The sequence below is a fragment of the Diceros bicornis genome, chromosome 18 (genome assembly GCF_020826845.1).
Source record: "Diceros bicornis minor isolate mBicDic1 chromosome 18, mDicBic1.mat.cur, whole genome shotgun sequence".
NCBI classification, from domain to species: domain Eukaryota; kingdom Metazoa; phylum Chordata; class Mammalia; order Perissodactyla; family Rhinocerotidae; genus Diceros; species Diceros bicornis.
Window position 1 is genome coordinate 21307482 of NC_080757.1, and position 17936 is coordinate 21325417.

Sequence of the window (17936 nt, forward strand, 5' to 3'; positions counted from 1 at the left end):
CCCCACAATTTTTTGTTATTATTTTTGCTTTAAGAAAATGATTCTATTTTAAAGACATTTAAAAAAAAAAGACACATACTTAAGTACCCATCTATTAGTTTTGGTATTCTTTGTTCCTCCTTTGTATAGAGCCAGATTTCTATTTGATATATATATCAATATATATCTATATATGTATTAGGCTGTTTGATGTTGTCCCACTGCTCAACTAATACTCTATTAATTTTTTTTTTATAGATTTTATTTATTTATTTATTTATCCCCCCAAAGCCCCAGTAGACAGCTGTACGTCATAGCTGCACATCCTTCTAGTTGCTGTATGTGGGACACGGTCTCAGCATGGCCGGAGAAGCGGTGCGTCAGTGAGCACCCGGGATCCAAACCCCGGCCGCCAGCATCGAAGCGCGCGCACTTAACCGCTAAGCCACGGGGCCGGCCCTCTATTAATTTTTTAAATCCTTTTTTCCTCTCTGTATTTCGTTTTAGATAGCTCCTATTACTGTGTCTTCAAGTTTACCAATCTTTTCTTTTCCTTCTGTTAATCCTATCCAGTGTATTGTCCATCTAGACATTGCATTTTTCATCTCTAGAAATCAATCTGGGTCTTTTTTATATCTTCAAAACCTCCCTGCTTCCACCTTTGCCTATCTTTAGGCTTTTCTCAACATAACAGCCAGAGTAGTTCTATTAAAATGTAACATGCTATACTCGTTGGCTCAGAACTTTCCAGTGGCGTCTCATCTTATTGAGATAAAAAGCCATAGTTTTAAAAATGATTGACAAGGGGCTGGCCCGGTGGCGTAGCAGTTAAGTGCGTGCGCTCCACTTTGGCACCCGGAGGGTTCGCAGGTTCAGATCCCGGGCGCGCACTGATGCACCACTTGTCAAGTCGTGCTGTGGCGGCGTCCCATATAAAGTAGAGGAAGATGGGCCCGGATGTTAGCCCAGGGCCCATCTTCCTCGGCAAAAAGAGGAGAATTTGCATTGGATGTTAGCTCAGGGCTGATCTTCCTCACACACAAAAAAATAAAAATAAAAAAATAAAAAATAAAAATGACTGATAAGGCCCTATATAACTTCATCTGACTTTACCCATTACTTCCCTAATTTTATCTCCGACCCTCGCTCCCCTGCATCTACTCTGATATCCTTCTATTCCTGGAATATATGAGGTATGCTTCCACCCTATGGCCTTTGCACTTGCTTTTAACTCTGCCAGAAATGCTCATTTCCCATATATCCACATGCTCATTCCTCACTTCCTTCAGGGTCTTACTCAGATGTCACCTTCTCAATAAGGTCTTCGCTTCCACCCTGTTTAAAATCTTAATTTCTGCTCATGTAGGCACTCCCTGTCCTGAATCCTTGCTTTATTTTTCTCTATAGCTCTTATCACTGTCTTACATACTGTACTCTTTTATATAATTAATTGTGTTAGTTGTTAGTCTCCTCAACATTGTAAGCTCTGTGAGGGCAGAATTTTTGTCTGTTTTGTTCACTGCTTTACTCTCAGCTCCCAGCACAGTACCTGGCACAGATATTTGTTGAGTGAATGCATAAATGAGAGCCTATTGGCACAAAAGGGTGGGTGGTAGTGTGTTAATAAAAAGGAATGAAAATTAGCACATTTTGTAGAGCTGTTTCCAAAGTTCCTTTTCACCCATCATTTAATTCTCATAACCGAGAAGTGTAGTATTACCATCATCCCCATTATAAATGTAACAGAACTGAGGCTAAAGGAGTTTGAGTAACCAGTCACAGACCCAGCTTAAGTAGCAGGGCCGAGACGTGAACCAATGGCCTCCATCAGATGCCATGAGTGAGGTTAGTACCCAGTTAGCAAAGGCCTTAAGGGACAGGCCTTATGCTCCTTTCGGCTTTGATTTTGCTTATGACCATTCCCCGGGGGAAGGAGCAGAGCTTCTCAGTACAAGCAAGTCCACATTTCTGAGTTACAGCATCTCTACAGAAAACTCTAGCATGGCAGAGTGCGCACACCACCTGCAGATGCCCAGGAGAGCCTGGGACTTATTTTTAGCCAGAATAGGAAAAGTGCCGAATATCTTCTAGGAGAGTTGGCAGCTGGCGGGCTGCTGATGCAGCTGTGTTTATGTAAGCTGGCAGCAGAGGAGAGGATGAGGGTTAGAAAGGAGGCAGGAGGTGCTGAATCCACCCATACACTTGCTGGTGCTCTGATGTCCAGTTGGGAAGTGTGGGTCAAGAGTTGTTGCTAAGGAGAGAGGGTTGTGCAGATACTTTGGAGATTTCAGAGATCGTGGGAGCAACTGGCTCCCCCAAGTCAGAGCATTTGTCAAAGCAGTCCCTCAGAAGATCTGTCCACCAGTTCTTGGCCTCTTCCCACCCTATTATGTAGGAGTAAATAAAAGAATAGAAACTCATTCAAATGGTACAGCTATAAAGCAGAGCACTTCATCTGATTCTGGCCATATTTCTCAGATGTGCCACATGAAAGCTATCTCTAACACCCCATCCTACAGAAGTTGTCAAATGGTGGGCTCCTGTTTTCTCATAGAGACAGCAGAACAAAGCTTTTAGAGGAGTCATCTCTGGGCTCTCTTGAGGAGAATCAAGGTTGAAACTTTTTCTAGTAGGGATTTTTTTTTTTTACATTTAATTATGAAAATGTTCAAATAGAAACAAAAGTGAAGCAAATAGTATAATGAACCCTCATGTACCCATCACCCAGCTTCAACAGTTATCAACGTGGCCAGTCTTGTTTCATCTGTTTCCCCACCCTCTCTGAAATTATTTTGAACAAATCCCTGACAGCACATTGTTTCATCTGAAAATATTTCAGTGCGTACCTCTAAAATATAGGGAATCTTTAAAAACTAACCACCTTTGCACTTTAAAAAAATGAACTGTTTCTTAAGATCAAATATATAGGGTTTAGAATCCCCCCATTGTCTAAACAAAAAACTTTTTTCACTTTGTTTAAATCAGGATCCAAAAAAAAGGTTCATCTCTTCCCCTCTCTCCTTTGCAGTTTATTGCTGCAGAAACCAGGTCATTTGTCCTATAGAGTTTTCCATGGTCTGGATTTTTCTGGTCATATCCCTGTGGTGGTGTTCAACATATTCCTCTGTAAGTTTATTTATTTGTTAACTACCAGTTTGTTTCCTGTAAATTGGTGGTTAGATCTAGAGACTTGATCAGACTCAGGTTCAATTCTGAGGCAGAAATACTTCGTAGGTGATGCTGTCTACTTCCATCAGAGGCAGCGAACGTCTGGTTCCTTTTTGTGAGGTTAGCAGCCTAGAATCATTGCCTAGACCCCATTGACTGATGCCTAATGAATTTTAAAAAACAGATGGGTGCAATGGCTGCAATGGCTGTCTCTGAGTAATGCATTCAGAAAGGCATTTCCTGGAAAACATATTGTTTGTTTGTTTGTTAGTTCCAGTCATGAAGACAGCCCTGGAAGTCTGCCCTGGTGACTGCACCAGGGGGCTGATCCAGGGCACTTCAGGGAACCTGCCGGCCCTGGACTTGGTGTGTCTAGGTCGGCTCTGCAGGGTGTTATGGCCGTTATTTCCCAGTAGAGGACACTGTGGCTCCAGGACTTCACGTGGTTCCCAGCCAGTCTTGCAACTTCGAGGCCTCTCAGAAGGCCAAGTCTTTGGTGTGCATTTATTAGGCACCAACTGTGTGCCTCTTGTGTCAAGGGGAGAGATAAAAGGGGTCAAACACAAAGTCCTGTGCCCTTGTTTCCCAAGGTAATTTCTTTGTATTTTCCTTTAAAAATAAACAGAGGTACTTCTCCATCTGTGGGAAACCACTTTAGCCCCCCACAGGGTGGCTGCCTTCTGCTGTAAACTGCAAATTTGGTTACTTGGTGTTGGATTTTTTAAAAAAACAACTGCAAATATGTGCTTTTTGGAATGTGAATGTATCCAAGAAAGATGCCAAAGTGTTTTCATCTCTGAAATAATTTATTCATTTATTCAACACCATATATTGAGTATCCAGGGGGAGAAGGGAAGGGAACCGATGCTTCCTGAGAGCTGCTCTGTCCCGCCCTTTTTACCTACATGCTAGCAAGATGTGTTGTATTAGCCTCGTTTAAATCCAAGGAAACTGAGTCTCATTGAGCCTAAGTGAACTAACTTGCTGAAGGTTATCCTGCCAAATGCAAATCGAGGTCTGTATGAATAAATATGTATGTTTTCCACTAAACCCCTAGATACCACACTGTCAGCATGATACTAAGACATAGTGACGTGATTACAAAGGCATCCTGTCCTTATGGAGGTCGTGATATAACACGGAAGTTACAACAAACAGACAAATGATTACAGGTCCCCTAATAAGTGGGCACCCCCATGACACGCAGCCTGCTGCTGCTGTGATGCTGCTTCTGCAGGGGGGAGGCCACGGACCACTAGTAATAGGGCATCCCTGGGGCTCTGCAGGAGTGATCCCTTTGTGTTGAGTGCCCACTCGTCCTCACCCCGTGTGCACCTGTGACCAGGGCTTCCAGGGGCATCTGCGTGATTCAGGAATGACAACTAATCCACCTGGAATACTTGCAAAGCCAAGGCAGACATAGCCCCTACTGCTCACAACCTGTAGTTTCAGAGAGAAAGACAAAGGCAGATACATGCATTATCAGGCAAAAGCAATGAGATCTTGAAAATTCTGTGCTAATGTAGCAAATAATTTCACATGCCCTTCCAGTTATTCATATTTTCAAACCCACTTACCCTTCCCAGCCTAGTCCCTATGGCCTCATAGTTCAGCCCTGGCAGCACAGCTGAACTCACATCATAAGAGCTCTAGCTGTGTAATTGACTAAATGCAGTCAGTTACATGAGGGAGAGAGAATGACAGCTGGCAGTTGGGAGAATGCAACTGGCTTAAGCTAAGAAAGAGGATACAGGTGGCAGGTGTCTAAAGAAGCAGAGCCAGGAGTGTTTGGAGAGACCCAATCCTGAACGCCACTGCAGCCTCAGGCAATCACAGCTTCAAGGTTCTGGGAAGAGAGGACGAGCGTGGGTGTGTTTCGAGCCACCACCCTCCTCCAAACGAGCCCGAGGATAATGAATGAGCCATCAGCTAGCGCCTTTGCTCTCCAATGAAAGGACCTCCCCCTGCAGACAGTCCCTCTGCAAATACAATCATGCCGTAGGAACCATCTGGCAAATGTGCCCATTCCTTCAGCATTTCTGGTGTTTCCCTCACTTGCAGCCCCTTTTTCTTGGATATAAATTGTTGCAGCAAGCCAAGCAAGCAGAATGCTTGCCGGCACTTCACAGGCTTTCCCTGAGCCTGGTTAACCCCATGGCTCGCAGCCTCTGAGGCTGCTCACAGTTCACGGATGCCTTGGATGCCTGTGTTGCTCCTCTCTGCTGTTCTTGTGTGTTTTGGAGTATGCAGAGCAGGCATGTGAGCTGCAGACCAGAGCTGCAGCAACCAGATTGAGAGGCCTGGGGAAAAGCGCATTTCCGTTGCAGGGCGTCCTTCACGGAGAAGGGACAGGTTAACACCATCTCTCTGCAGAGGACTTGGACAGCTCCCCGAGGAGCCACAACAGGCTGCCACAGCTGTAGGACAGATCACGTGCTCTGGCTGTGCACGGAAGGACGCCCAGCAAACCCAGATTGCCCACGCCAGCCGCTGGGCCCCATTTTGCACAAAGCCGTGTTCCTCCTCTAACCCAGCCTGATGGTGTGCAAAGCTGGAGAATTGTGGGTCACCTTGGGGCCACTTGAGCCAGCACTCTGTTTCCAGCCTGCTTCACTGATTCTAATTCAGAGAAGGCAGGAGATGGAAGGGGAGACTCTTGTTAGTCTTTCCTCTCCTTGGTGATGTGCTTCATGGACTGGGAGGCCAAGCTGAGCTATCAGCCATAAGCCCCTCACCCTTATCCAAGGAGTACTGGATTGTTCCAAAGGGCTGGGAGAGAAAGCAGTCAGTGCAAAGACTCCCAGAGTGTCACCGTCACCCTAACAACAAGCGGGCAGTTTCTATGCAGAGTCACACCTTCCTGCCTTAGAACACGCAGTTCTGTCTGTCTTGAATGCATCAAGCCTCATCCACCTGGAGAACTCCCACTTGGTCTTTTACGATTCAGCTCCAGTATCACCTTCTTGGACCCTCTTTCTACAACCACATGCTTTGCATACATCTCTACTCAGTACCTATCACATTGGACCTGCAATTTTTTTTAGCATATCTTCTCCACCTGTCTTAGATAGAGCTCATTGAGGGCAGACACTGTGTCTCATTCGTTTCTCTCTGGAGCCTCAGTCTGTAAAGACGTCTGTCAGCAGTGTTTTGGAAGGGAAAATCAGAGATCACGGAATTTAGACGTGGATTCTCCGAATGAACTCTCCTAGTCCCCCAAAAGACAAAACCGAGGTTAGGAAACCGTGGCTTCCCCAGGCTCACATGGCTAAATAGTGACAGAGCTGGACAAGAACCCAGGTCTGCTGACTCCTGGGCTTGTTTGCAAGTATTAAGGAATCACATCCTGATCTCTCTTTCCCCGGTGCAGCCTGAGTGGAAGGGCTGATGGGAAATGAACACACTTCTGGACCAGCGGCAGGAGAGAGAAGGGTTGAGTGGTACCAATTGAATTTAAGAGCTGGAAGAGATGTCACAGGCCATCTAGGCTGACTTCTGCATTTACAGATAAGAAAATGGAGCCCCACAGGGTTGAGGTGCTTTGCCCAAGGTCACACAGCAAGCTGGCGGCAGAACTAGGACGGGAATGCAGGCCTCCTAATTCCCAGGCGAGTTGAGAGTTAACCTCCCATCCCAGAAAGATGATGGCCAAGCCCTCCTGACCAGCTGCTATCGGAGGGGCAGGTCCCTGGAGTCCCTGACTCTTTTAGGCTTTTCTTTCCCTCTCCTGGTGGCACAGCACTTATGTAGGGTGCGTTCTGCATAAATAATAAAGAATGCTTCCCTTCCAGGGACGGAGGCCGCATCTGGGCAGGCAGTGTGACAGATGGTATTTACAATGCGCACTGAGGAGTTCTCACATAGCCTCACTTGTGCTGTGTGGCTGAGAGATGGAGGAGAAGATTTGAGTGCCCACCGTCTCACTCCTCTGCCTGGCGTTCCCAGGCAGCTGCGGCTGCTGTGGCCGCCACTGCCGTGTTTCTGTTCAGGGCTCTCCCCCTAGCGCTGGTTGCCTCTTGCCGTGCTGGATATGGAGCTCCAGGCTGTTTTACTGCTGCTGCTGCTGCGTCCTCATCATCAGAAAGCCTGCCTCGTGGACTCCAAGGCATTCTTCACTGTAGCCCCTTACAGGAGAAGGTGCCAGATTAATTGACATTCTTCCCCAAAGGAGGCTGAGGGAGTCCTGTGAGGCCAGACACTGGGCAGAGTTCCCAGGAATTCTGACCTCTGGAAGGCTTTCCCTAGGCCTGAAGAAGTATAAATAGGAGGTTCGTTCATTGAGCAGATACTGTTTGTGAACCTTCAATGTGTCAGGAATCATTCTAGGAGCCAAAGATACTGCTGTAGGCAAACAAACCAAGTCCCTGCCCTCGATGAGCGTACACTGTAGTGGAAAGGTCTACCACGGGCCTCGTGGCAAATGGCCCCTGGCCCTCCCAGACTCTCCATTTCTTCCACTCTACACTCCCATGAACAGCCTCATGCCTGGCGCTGTGCAGTGGTGAATGAGAGTGAACCATTCCCCCTCCTCTGGGGACACTGATTGCACCGTAGCTTAAGAGAAACAAAGCAGATAACAGACCAACGGCTTTTGCTCTCAAGTCAGAGACATCCTCAAGTTTCTGACTGATACAGCCTGTAGCTAGACAAGCCCCACCTGGGAGCCTTGGTTGAGCCCCACCCAGCTGCCCTGGGAGAAAGTCACTGCAGGCGGTGGTCGGGGCCCATGGCACTCACCACATGGGGAGATTTTGTCTTTCATTCTTAAAATAAGAAATTTGGTGAGAGGAATGGAGACTCAAACCTCATCTGGGCCCAGGAATTTTAGGGTCCCCATTTGTAAAACAGAGGCAATTGTACCTGTTCTGCTTACCTCAAAAAGGCGGGCTTTCTGAGGATGAAATGAAATGACAAATGTGGAAGTGCTTTGAAATAAAGGCAGCAGGCATATAATTGTATTTTTATTATGCAGAAGAATCTTTTCTCCATAACATAAAACTTATTTCTTATTGGGGGCTGAGAGTAATAACTATGTAATTAGACTTCGTGTCATATCAAGAGACATGCTCTGTTTTTCATTAAACAGACATTTGTTCAGCTCCTACCGTGTGCAATGTTGTGTATTGTCATGGATGCAATATTGAATACGCTGTAGCCTCTCCTTCAAGAACTATACATTCTCCGGCCGGCCCCGTGGCTTAGCGGTTAAGTGCGCATGCTCCGCTGCTGGCGGCCCGGATTCGGATCCCGGGTGCGCACCGACGCGCCACTTCTGCGGCCATGCTGAGGCCGCGTCCCACGTACAGCGACTGGAAGGATGTGCAGCTATGGCATACAACTATCTACTGGGGCTTTGGGGGAAAAAATAAATAAATAAAATTATAAAAAAAATATACATTCTCGTATAAGGAAGATAAAACATAGATAATATAATGCAAGGTCAAAAGAAAAAAGTGATTCAGAGGAAGGGGTGGTCCGTTTGGGCTGCAGAGTGAGGAAGAAGGGCTTCGTGGAGGAGGGAGCATTCATCATAGAGATGTGCTCGACTGACCAGGCTGTTTACTGAGGAGACAGGACCCACCTGTAGCATAACCTCAGGTCACACAGAGTGTCGGAGGCCCAAAGAGAATCCAGAAGCTGGAGCCTGGGGACCAGCCAAGCCCCCAGGAGATGGCAGAGAGAAAGATGAGACCCAGCAAAGCAGCTGATAGTTTCCCTGAATATGTGATTGGCTAAATCTTGGAACTGGAAAGTTTCCTCTGTGCTTTTCTGAGCTTCACTTGTGGGTGCCCACGCCTCTCTTTGAAAGGGTTTGGTCTCTGTGAACCTAGACATCTTTCAGGAATGATTTAAGTTACTCGGAAAATTGGGGGCCCTGGAGTGAGAGAGGAAGAGACGAAAGGAAAGGAGGAAAAAAATCCGCTTGGCAGTCTTGCTCCGTTTGATCTCGAAGACAGCGGGCAATAATAGAAGAATGCTGGAGCTGGGGATGGAGGGTGGGTGGATTCCAAGTGGCGGTCTCCTCCCTGGGCTGCGTCCGCTGTTTGGACTTGCAGACTTCAAACACAACTGGGGGATTCCTGGAAGACAGAAGAATTCAGGGCCGGGGCTTGGATCTCAGTCAAAAATAACTCATGTCTTCATCTCAGGCAGGCAAACGGTGGCAGCTCAGGGCTGTTGGGAGGTTTCTCAGAAGACGAGCTCCTCGTGGGCCGAGGGGTCAGTTTAGGTTTGCTTTGGGGAGAGAGGGGGCCTTGAAGGGCGTGGGCCCGGTGAGGGAGACATCAGAATGGGAAAGTGTTGTTGAAAAAGAGGCCGAAGCAGGAGAGGTTCTGGAGAAAAAGTCACCCCCGTTCACCCCCTGCTCAGCGCTGCCATTTGCTTTGAGCGGTAATTACAGCCCTTAATGTTTCTTCCTTGGCTTCTCATTAGCTCACATTGTCCACAAACAAACTCCTCGGCTCCCCTCACTCCCCCTTCCCTCTCCCAGTGGTTCCTTCTGGCTTTCCTGGTTCACCAATGGCAGCCCCATTGTTCTAGCCCCCCAGGTTCAGAACATCAGATCCTTAAAAAAAAACTCCCTGCCTTGGTAGGTGCACCTTAGGGACTCAGCCCCCAAGCAGCTCTTCCCTCTCCCTTCCTCCCCTAGCCCAGTGGGCTGTAATTAGAGGATTATCTAATTTTCTCCCAGGAGGCCAGGGCCCTGGTCTTATTCCCTTTGTATTCTCAGCACCTCTGCCAGGGTCTGGCAAATAATGGACACTCGCAGTGTGTTGGCTGAATTGCACTCTTGAGCTGCTGCCAACTTAATCTTCCTAAAATGCTGCTCCAGTTAGAAGCCCCCACCACTTCTCCATCGCCCATGGAGCCAGGTCTAGCCTCTTCAGACTGGCACTCGAGCTTTTGCGACCTGGTTCTCACCCACCTGGCCATCCCCACTTTGTGCTCACCGAGGTAGTTGTTTCCAACACAGTCAGTGGCTTTCCTGTCTCTGTGTCTTTGCTGCAGTGGTTCCCTCCACCCAGAAACGCTTCCACACTCTCTGCCCCAAAGCTGCCCCGTCTTTCAAGGCTCATCTCAACAACACGCCCCTGCACCTCCCAACTGAGTTTGACCTTTGGAATCTGAACTGCTCTCTCCCAGTCTCTTATCCGGTTCTGTGTTGATTTAGAGTGTCTTGATAGGAACTTTAAAAGAGGTTGTGGGTGTGGAGCGCTTACAAAATGAAGAACAGGGTATAAATGGCAAACAGCCCTTGCTTGCTGTCGTCTCTCACTAGCCCTGAGTTCTCTGAGGGCAGGGCCCATGTGCAGTCACCCCAAGGCATCTACAGGGGCCTGGCCCATGGCAGCCGATCAGTGAAAGTGAGTAGGCACCGTGCCCATTCCCTCCTTTGTCCCCAATATGGCACAGAATGGCTGGTCCTCAGGTTGTCTTCGGTTGAAATGGGACAAAAACTATCAGATAGCCTGGCCACTCCCATCCCTCAAAGGTTTCAGGCCTTGGGCCCCAGGCCCCCTGTCCCACTGCCTGCTGGGGAGTGGGTTGTACCCCGTTGCAGATTCCCCTGGGGCCGAGAGGTGGAATGGGCTGGCTGGCGAGGCTGAGGCAACACCAGGCTGAGAGCAAAAGGTGAGAGTGTGGCCTCAGGTTCACAGAGGATGTTGGATGTCACAACTCATCTCCAAGTCCAGATGGCCAGTCTCCTTCCAGCAGGGGCCAGGGAAAGGGAAGCAATCTCCTGAAGAGAGGCTTCTGGTTAGAGGTCAGGAATTCTCTCCTAGGAGACTTGAAAACACTGTGGCCAAGGAGGGGTGAAATGTTCCTAAGGCAGACAGAGGAACAAGATACCCTTCTGGATACTTCTCAGATGCTCTCTCTCCCCTTTATTCTAACTGCTGCTGTCCTCATGACCTTTCGTTGAACAGCATCTCCTATCTCCCTATGCTCAGGCCAACCTCCCTTCTGTCTGTCTTCCACACCACAGCCCGAGGGATCTTTTTAAATATTACTGTCCTGCTCATAATCCTTCAATGGCTCCCCATTACCCTTACAGTAAAGTCCAAGCTCTTTTCTCATGAAACTCACAGCCCTTCAAACCCTCCCTTCAGGCTGGGCTCTTTATATTGGGCACATTGCTCCAATTTCCAGCCATGCCAAATTGCTTGTAGTTCCCCTCCCACACCTGCTACTTCACAAGCCCAGCCTCTGCCCATGCTCTTCCCTCTGCCTGGAATGCCTCCCCTCCAGCTTTCCCACTTTGCCTGGTCTGGGGGCATATCCTTTGGGAAGCCATCTTGGACCCACAGGGACCCCCTTCTTTGGTTTTCTACACCCCCAGGGCTTCCCTGGCTGTCACCCCCAATTAAACAGTTTTTGGAGGACAGGGTCTGGGTCTTGTCTACCTCTGTATTCCCAGAGCTCTGTCACTGGCACTTAGTAAGAGCTCAATAAATGTTCAAGGAACTGAACTGAGCCGGCTGAGGTTCCTTCCACCTGAGAGGATCACAGAGCTGGATGTGTTGATGAGAGCTGTCCTGGGACTGGAGAAGAGGCAGAATCCAAAGGGCAGCTGGGGTCAGAACACTGCCCAGGGCTCTGGACATCTCTGCAGAGTGGTCAACCCCTCTCTGAGTCTGTCTCCTCCCCCTCCCCTGGAACCACTCACTCACTGGCCCAGGTCTCCAGTCCCAAAGATCTAAGTCACACCCATGCCGCTCCTGGAAATGATATTGGGGGTTGGGAGGAGGCAGTGACACTGACCTCAGGGCCCCATGCCACCTCTCGTCCTTTTGGGCTTCTTTCCACAAAGGAGTCAGCTCTCTCTTCTGTCCCCTGAAGGCTGTTTTCAAAATCACACCCTATGCTGACAGTTTTATTTACAAGGAAATCTTGGCAGGATCTTGACTTGTTAGTAGAGTAGGGATGGGAGGAGGGTGGTGAGAAACAAAAATAGTTGAAATGATGACACTTTCCGAAACTGAGATGAGAATTGGTGTCTGTAGCAAGCTCACCTAATTAGAGCGGAGTTAATTTCCTTCTGTCTGTTTAAGGAGAGCAGTCATTGTCGGGTGAGATGGTCACAGGTTGGATCCTGGGGCTGGGGTTATGTGTTTGCTTTATGGAGGTGAGAGCATTAATTGCAACTTGCACTATCTGAAGACAGCCTCGTTTCTGAGAGAGAGAGAGAGAGAGGAGCAAAGGCCAGTGAGTAGTGAGTGAGTGAGTGGCTTGTGGGAAGAGGAGGGAAGAGGACAGCCCTGGTGTGGGCTGGGGACTGACTGTGAGACATCACCAGGAATGAGTCCCTGAGACTCCTGGGAGAGCTGAGCACCTGTCCCAGCCAGCCACAGGCACCGTTTACAGGCAGAGCCTCTGCTGGGGGAGACAGTCTCTCCTGGGAGGTCTTTCCTGCAGGGAAACAGCTCCAAATTTTTTCTTTCAAGATCTCCCGTTTCTTTGCTCTAACTTCATTCCTACTAGCTTTAGTTTCTTCACCTCCCGCCTCCCAGCTGGGGCACTTCCCTGGCCTTCCCTTTGTCAGCCTGGTCAAATGAAGCCAGGGCACCGTCATAGAGCTCTGGGTGTAGGGAGAACAAGATTTAGGGTTTGGGATTCCCCTGTCTGACTTCTCCCATCTCTAAATTACTGGGCCTGCCTGGACCTCCCAGAATCTGAGACCAAAGCGAAGGGAGACTGAAAGCGTGGTCTCGGGATCCAGTCCTCCCAGCATTCCGCCCCCAATTGACTCCCAGTTAACCCCGACGTTGCCAACTTAGTGAAAACCTCGCCCCTGCCTCCGTGCATCTGCTGCCTCCAAGTGTTCGTTCACCCAGTAGGTCTCGGGAAGTGGGCACTGCACCCCCCGGCCTGGTGCGGAGAGACACACCCGGACCTGGGGGTGGAGACAGGTGCTGATGGGGCCGAGGACAGCGCAGAGCCATCCCAGCCACGGGCCGTGCAGCCGCTTCTCCGCCAACCCCGCCGCAGCCCCCCCCCCTCCCCACGGCCGCGCCGCTCTGACCGATTTGGCCCGGATGGTGGCGCCCGGGGGTGGGGGGGGCGGGGGACGGCAGTCCCCGGGAGCAGCCCCGCCCCCGCCTGCGCGCCGCCCGCGAGGAGTCCGTGGGGAGGAGGAGACTCGGGCGCAGAGCGGGGGCCGCGGGAAGCGAGAAGGGAGCGCGGAGAGCTGCGGGGCCGGGGCCGGGGCCGGCCCAAGGGCGCCCTCGCCTCGGAGCCGGACGTGGGGGCCGGGGCGGAGGTCGAGGCGGGCGGGGCCGCGAGCGCGGAGAAGTTTGGCGGCGGAGGGGCCGGGTGTCCCGGGGTCGCGAGACAGCGGCGCGGGGGCCAGGGCCATGGGGGCTGGCGCGGGCTGCTGCGCTGGCGCGGAGGCGGCGTGGCGCGCACAGAGCCCCCCGAGCGGCGCGGACACCGCGGCGCAAAGTTAGGCCGGCGCGCCGGGACGAGCCCCGCAGCCGCTGGCCGCCTCTGGACGCCGCCTCGGCATGGGCGAGCACCCCAGCCCGAGCCCCGCAGTGGCCGCCTGCGCCGAGGCGGAGCGCATCGAGGAGCTGGAACCTGAGGCCGAGGAGCGGCCGCCCGCTGCGCCGGAGGACGTGAGTGCTCCCTCCCCCGCCCGGGCAAACTTTCTGGGGGGCACTAGGGGAGAGCTGCCCCCGTCTCGCCCCTCGGGGCAACTTGGAGGTTTCAAGGTGACGCGGGAGCGCCCCGGATTGGCCGGGTCCCCGCGGGCGGGAGGGGGCGGAGGGGCCGGTCTCCCCCAAACGCGCGCGCCACCCGCCTCTCGGGCGCTCACGGCTTCCCTGCGGGACACAGCCGCCGCAGCTGCGCTGGGGACTTGTCGGCCGCCGGAGCCCCCTCTCCGCGGCTGGTGCAGTGCCCGGGACACGGCGTTTTCCCGCAGAGGCAGCCGCGTCACAGCAGTGGCTCCCCTCCCCTCCCGCTCGCGACCTGCGGGCTCTCCGAGCCCGGGGAAGGAGCGGGCGCCGCAGAGTCCCCGGAACCCGGCAGCGCAGACCGGTCTGGCGACCCCCTTCTTCGCTCCCGGATTAGCTCCCGCCCGGCACCTGCCCTGTCGCGACACTGATTGAAATTCAAGCTGGCCCTTGTCCCTGAACCCGGCTGGAGGAGGGAGAGGAGCACTGGGAACGGTTTTACCCCCAGAAAGGGGCTCAAGAGTCCCAGACCGCGTCGGTGCCAGCGACGGTCCCCTGGGCGAGCATGGGGAGGGGCTCCCCCCGAGGGCTTCCCTGCCATCTACTGCCCCAGTCTCCCTCTCTCCGGTCCTGGGAGCCATCGGTGGAGCGGGCACTGGGGAGCCCGGGGAGCTGGAGTTTCTTAAGATTCTCCCTCCCGAGGTTAACCTGCAAATAGTGGTGAAAAACTGGGCAGACACTTTGCCCCGTCCCTCTCTCAGGGTGGGAGATGGAAGTGAAGCCAGGCCCCCCAGCCTACCAAACCGAAGCCAGAAAGTCTGAATGGGCCCCCGGGGAGCTTAACATCTGTTTGGCTCCCGTGGTTAAGCCTGTCACTTGCTTCTGGCCGCAAAGCCCTGGTAGAATCTCATGTACTCACCACTTAGACTCAGGCTTTGAAGAGACTGGGTGGGTTTCAGTGCGTTCGGGAGCCCTCTCCTCCCAAACTGCAGGCTAAATGCTAGTGCTTATGCAGGGGTGAGTTTTCCTGAGTAGACGTCTCCGGACCTGGCAGGTGGAGACGCCACAGCAGGTCTGGCGGAACTGCACTTGGGCATGCGTTCCCAGACCCGGGAGTAGACGTGGACGTAAGCTTTAGTTTTATTAGAAGTTACTAGAGGCCCTTGGACAGAATCGGATCCCTTTATCTAGTAATTGTTGAGACTCACCCTTATTCTGCTCATCGCTCTGCCTACCTGTCTCAGAAAGAGGGCGACCCTCATTCCTCCCCCGACCTGAGTTCCCTCCCTTTGCTCAGTGCAGACTCGTTTGGGGAGCTCTTCCCAGGTTTTCCCTGGTCTCTTGTGGTGGTTTCCTGAGCCTGGGCAGCAGCTGGGAGGCTAAGTCAGAAACATCAGGGGGCCACAGAGGCCTTGGTGATAAGTCTTTCTTTCTTTCTCTCCTCTTCTTCCTCTCCTGCATGGCCTCCCTCTCTACCAGCACTGGAAAGTCCTGTTTGATCAGGTATGTGAGCAGTTAAATCCCTCAAATCCTAGGCCCCCCCCCCCCAGCCTTCCCCTTAATCAGTCTCCCTGCTTGCGTGGGCTTCCCTAGCTCTGCACTCCTGAGATGATGACGTGGGGAGGGGGTGTGGCTTAGTGTATCTCGGGGACTGAACGATACTGCTCTCCACGGCTCTCCAGGTTTCAGGAGTAGGCGGTGGGCTCCCCTGAGAGATCCTTCCCTCCCTCCTCCTCCCAACTCTGCTTCACCAGAGCTGGGTTTATACCATGCGGAAATTGGACAATACATATTGAAAGCCTGGGACGTTCTCTGCATGCCAGGGGATTGCAGTGAGGCTGGGGAGGTGGGGGAAGGGCTTAGGTTAACATCCCCTCTCCTCTTCTACCTCCATTATCAAAGATCCATGGCCACCCTGAAGTCAAATCCCTGCCATCCTTGGAGGGTGACTCACAATACGGGCTCTTTTGAAAGCTGACTCTTCTTTAATTTTGCGGCAGGAATGGGAGAGTTATAGAAAATAGGATGTGATTGTTTGCAATGCCTAGAGTCCAGGTGTGGGGAATGGAGTTGGGAGTGCCAGCTGTAGAATGTGGAGATGGACAGCTGACCTTCAGCAAGGAAATCATTCTTTTCTTGGTTGGGTACTCGTGTTGAGTGCTGTTGTGTAATTCCTTCTCCCAGCCCAGTCCACGATGCAGGAGTGGAGGCAAGAGATGTCTCAGTGGGTGGGAATCATGAGCACTGCAGTCCTGGGGTCAGAATGATTGTGCCATAAAGTTTGTGCAACTTGAAGAGAACAGTCTGTTCGGGCCAGAGGGAATGTGTTGGGTTGGAGAGGGACATAGAGCTGAAAAAGTAGCTTGGACCAGACCTTATCCTCTTGTAGGCAGGGAAAGCCTTTGAAAGTTTTTTAGCAGGTTTGTTACAAGATCCAACCAATGCTTTGGGAAGATCCTGTGTGATAGTGGGATGGAGGTGAGGTGGATTGCAGGAGCCTACCACAGTGAATAGACACAAGCACCTTGACTTGAAAGATGACAGTAAGAATGGAAAGGAAGAGGGACATGGCGATGGGAAAATTGGAAGATCTTTCTAGACCTGAATAGATGAGGTGAACCGCATATATAACTTGGAGATTCTGAACCTAGGAGAAAAGGAAAAGTCAGGGTGAGAGGTTGGCAAAAATGACAACTTTGGTTTTAAACAAGTTCACTTTGAGGAGCCAGCTAAATGTAGATGCCCAAGTAGGACTGAAGACATGGAATTGCAGCTTGAAAGACATGGTGGTCCTGGGGTGGGAATTTGGGGGTGTCATCCACATTAACACAAGGCCTGGCTGTGGTTTGAGGAGCGTCTCAAACCACATGTAGTGCATCTCTCCCTCTGCTCCCGAGTGCCACCCACTCTCCCTCTGGCTCCTAAGAGTACAGCAGCTGCTGGCCTGATGCCCTGAGGCAGGAGGGAGCCACCTGCTGCCACTGATACCACAACCAGCAAGCTGCCAGCCCCTCACACCTCCTGCCAGATTTAGAATCAGAACCTAGAACAAAGTGTATCAGTCTTTTTCTCTCTGCCTTTCTCATTTGATTAATTTCCTTTGCCAGTCCCTGTGTATGTGTTTACATTTTAAAACGAACTATTTGGGTGAATAGAAGCAAACTTTTAGTAGGAAGAATTTGGAACTGGAGGGAGCAGAGAGAATGTGTGGCACATAATATTAGTGAGTCGTCTGTGAAATCCAGTTTCTCCTACTGGAGGGAAATCCTGGATGTCACAAAGAGCATCCCTTTGCTTCTGGGAAGGCCCACCCAGAAGCCATTTCCGACAGACAAAATTAATTCTAGGAAAGAAACTCTCCAAACTTACTGTGGACAATTTTTTTTTTTTTTTTTTTTTTTTTTTGCTGAGAAAGATTCGCCCTGAGCTAACATCTGTTGCCAATCTTCCTCTTTTTTTTTTTTTCTTTTCTTTCTTTCTTTTTCCCTCCCCAAAGCCCCAGGACGTAGTTGTATATTCTGGTTGTAAGTCTTTCTAGTTCTTTTATGTGAGCCGCCGCCACAGCATGGCTACTGACAGACGAGTGGTGTGGTTCCTCGACTAGGAACCAAGCCTGGGCTGCCGAAGCAGTGAAAGCGCCGAACTTTAACCAATAGGCCATCAGGGCTGGCTCTGGACAAACAATTTTTTCTCACAATAGGTTCTGCCTTACGTCTCTTCCCCATCCCTCAGGTGGCATTAGAAGCCCATTTCTGTCTTCTTCCTTCCTAACGGTGCTTTGCATTTAAGGAGAGCTGCTCGTGAGCAGGGCTTGCCCTCTGGCAGATATCCAGTCCTTCTGTGTTCGTTCCCCCTCCTTTGTGCAGCCCGGCCTGCCTCATTCCCCTGATAGGGCTAAATGAAGAGTAGATATGAAGCTTTCCAAATGGACACACAGCTTCAGAAGGATGCCAGGTTATTCAGAAAGCTGAAGTGTTGTATCCTCCCTGCTCTTCCTCTGGGCCTGCTTAAAGGTAGGGTTTGGTGATTGGTGAACTTGGTGCACTTAGGAAAGAACATTTGGCTGGGGATTGCAGGCAGCCTCCCCACCATTTCATACAGAAATAGACCGCC

At 51.1% G+C, this 17936-nt stretch overlaps 1 protein-coding gene across 2 annotated transcripts in view; it reads left to right on the plus strand.

The window, feature by feature from the left end:
- The first annotated feature begins 13369 nt into the window (after positions 1 to 13369).
- The window catches only part of RHBDL3 (rhomboid like 3), a 47888-nt gene continuing 43321 nt past the window's right edge, over positions 13370 to 17936 (plus strand). Inside the window, exons 1-2 of one of the 2 annotated variants that reach the window (XM_058560339.1) lie at positions 13370 to 13763; positions 15303 to 15326. In XM_058560339.1, coding sequence (XP_058416322.1) covers positions 13653 to 13763; positions 15303 to 15326 — 135 coding nt within the window. In that variant the 5' untranslated portion in view covers positions 13370 to 13652. The remainder of the gene's footprint in view (positions 13764 to 15302; positions 15327 to 17936) is intronic. The other variant, XM_058560340.1, reaches the window with a different exon arrangement.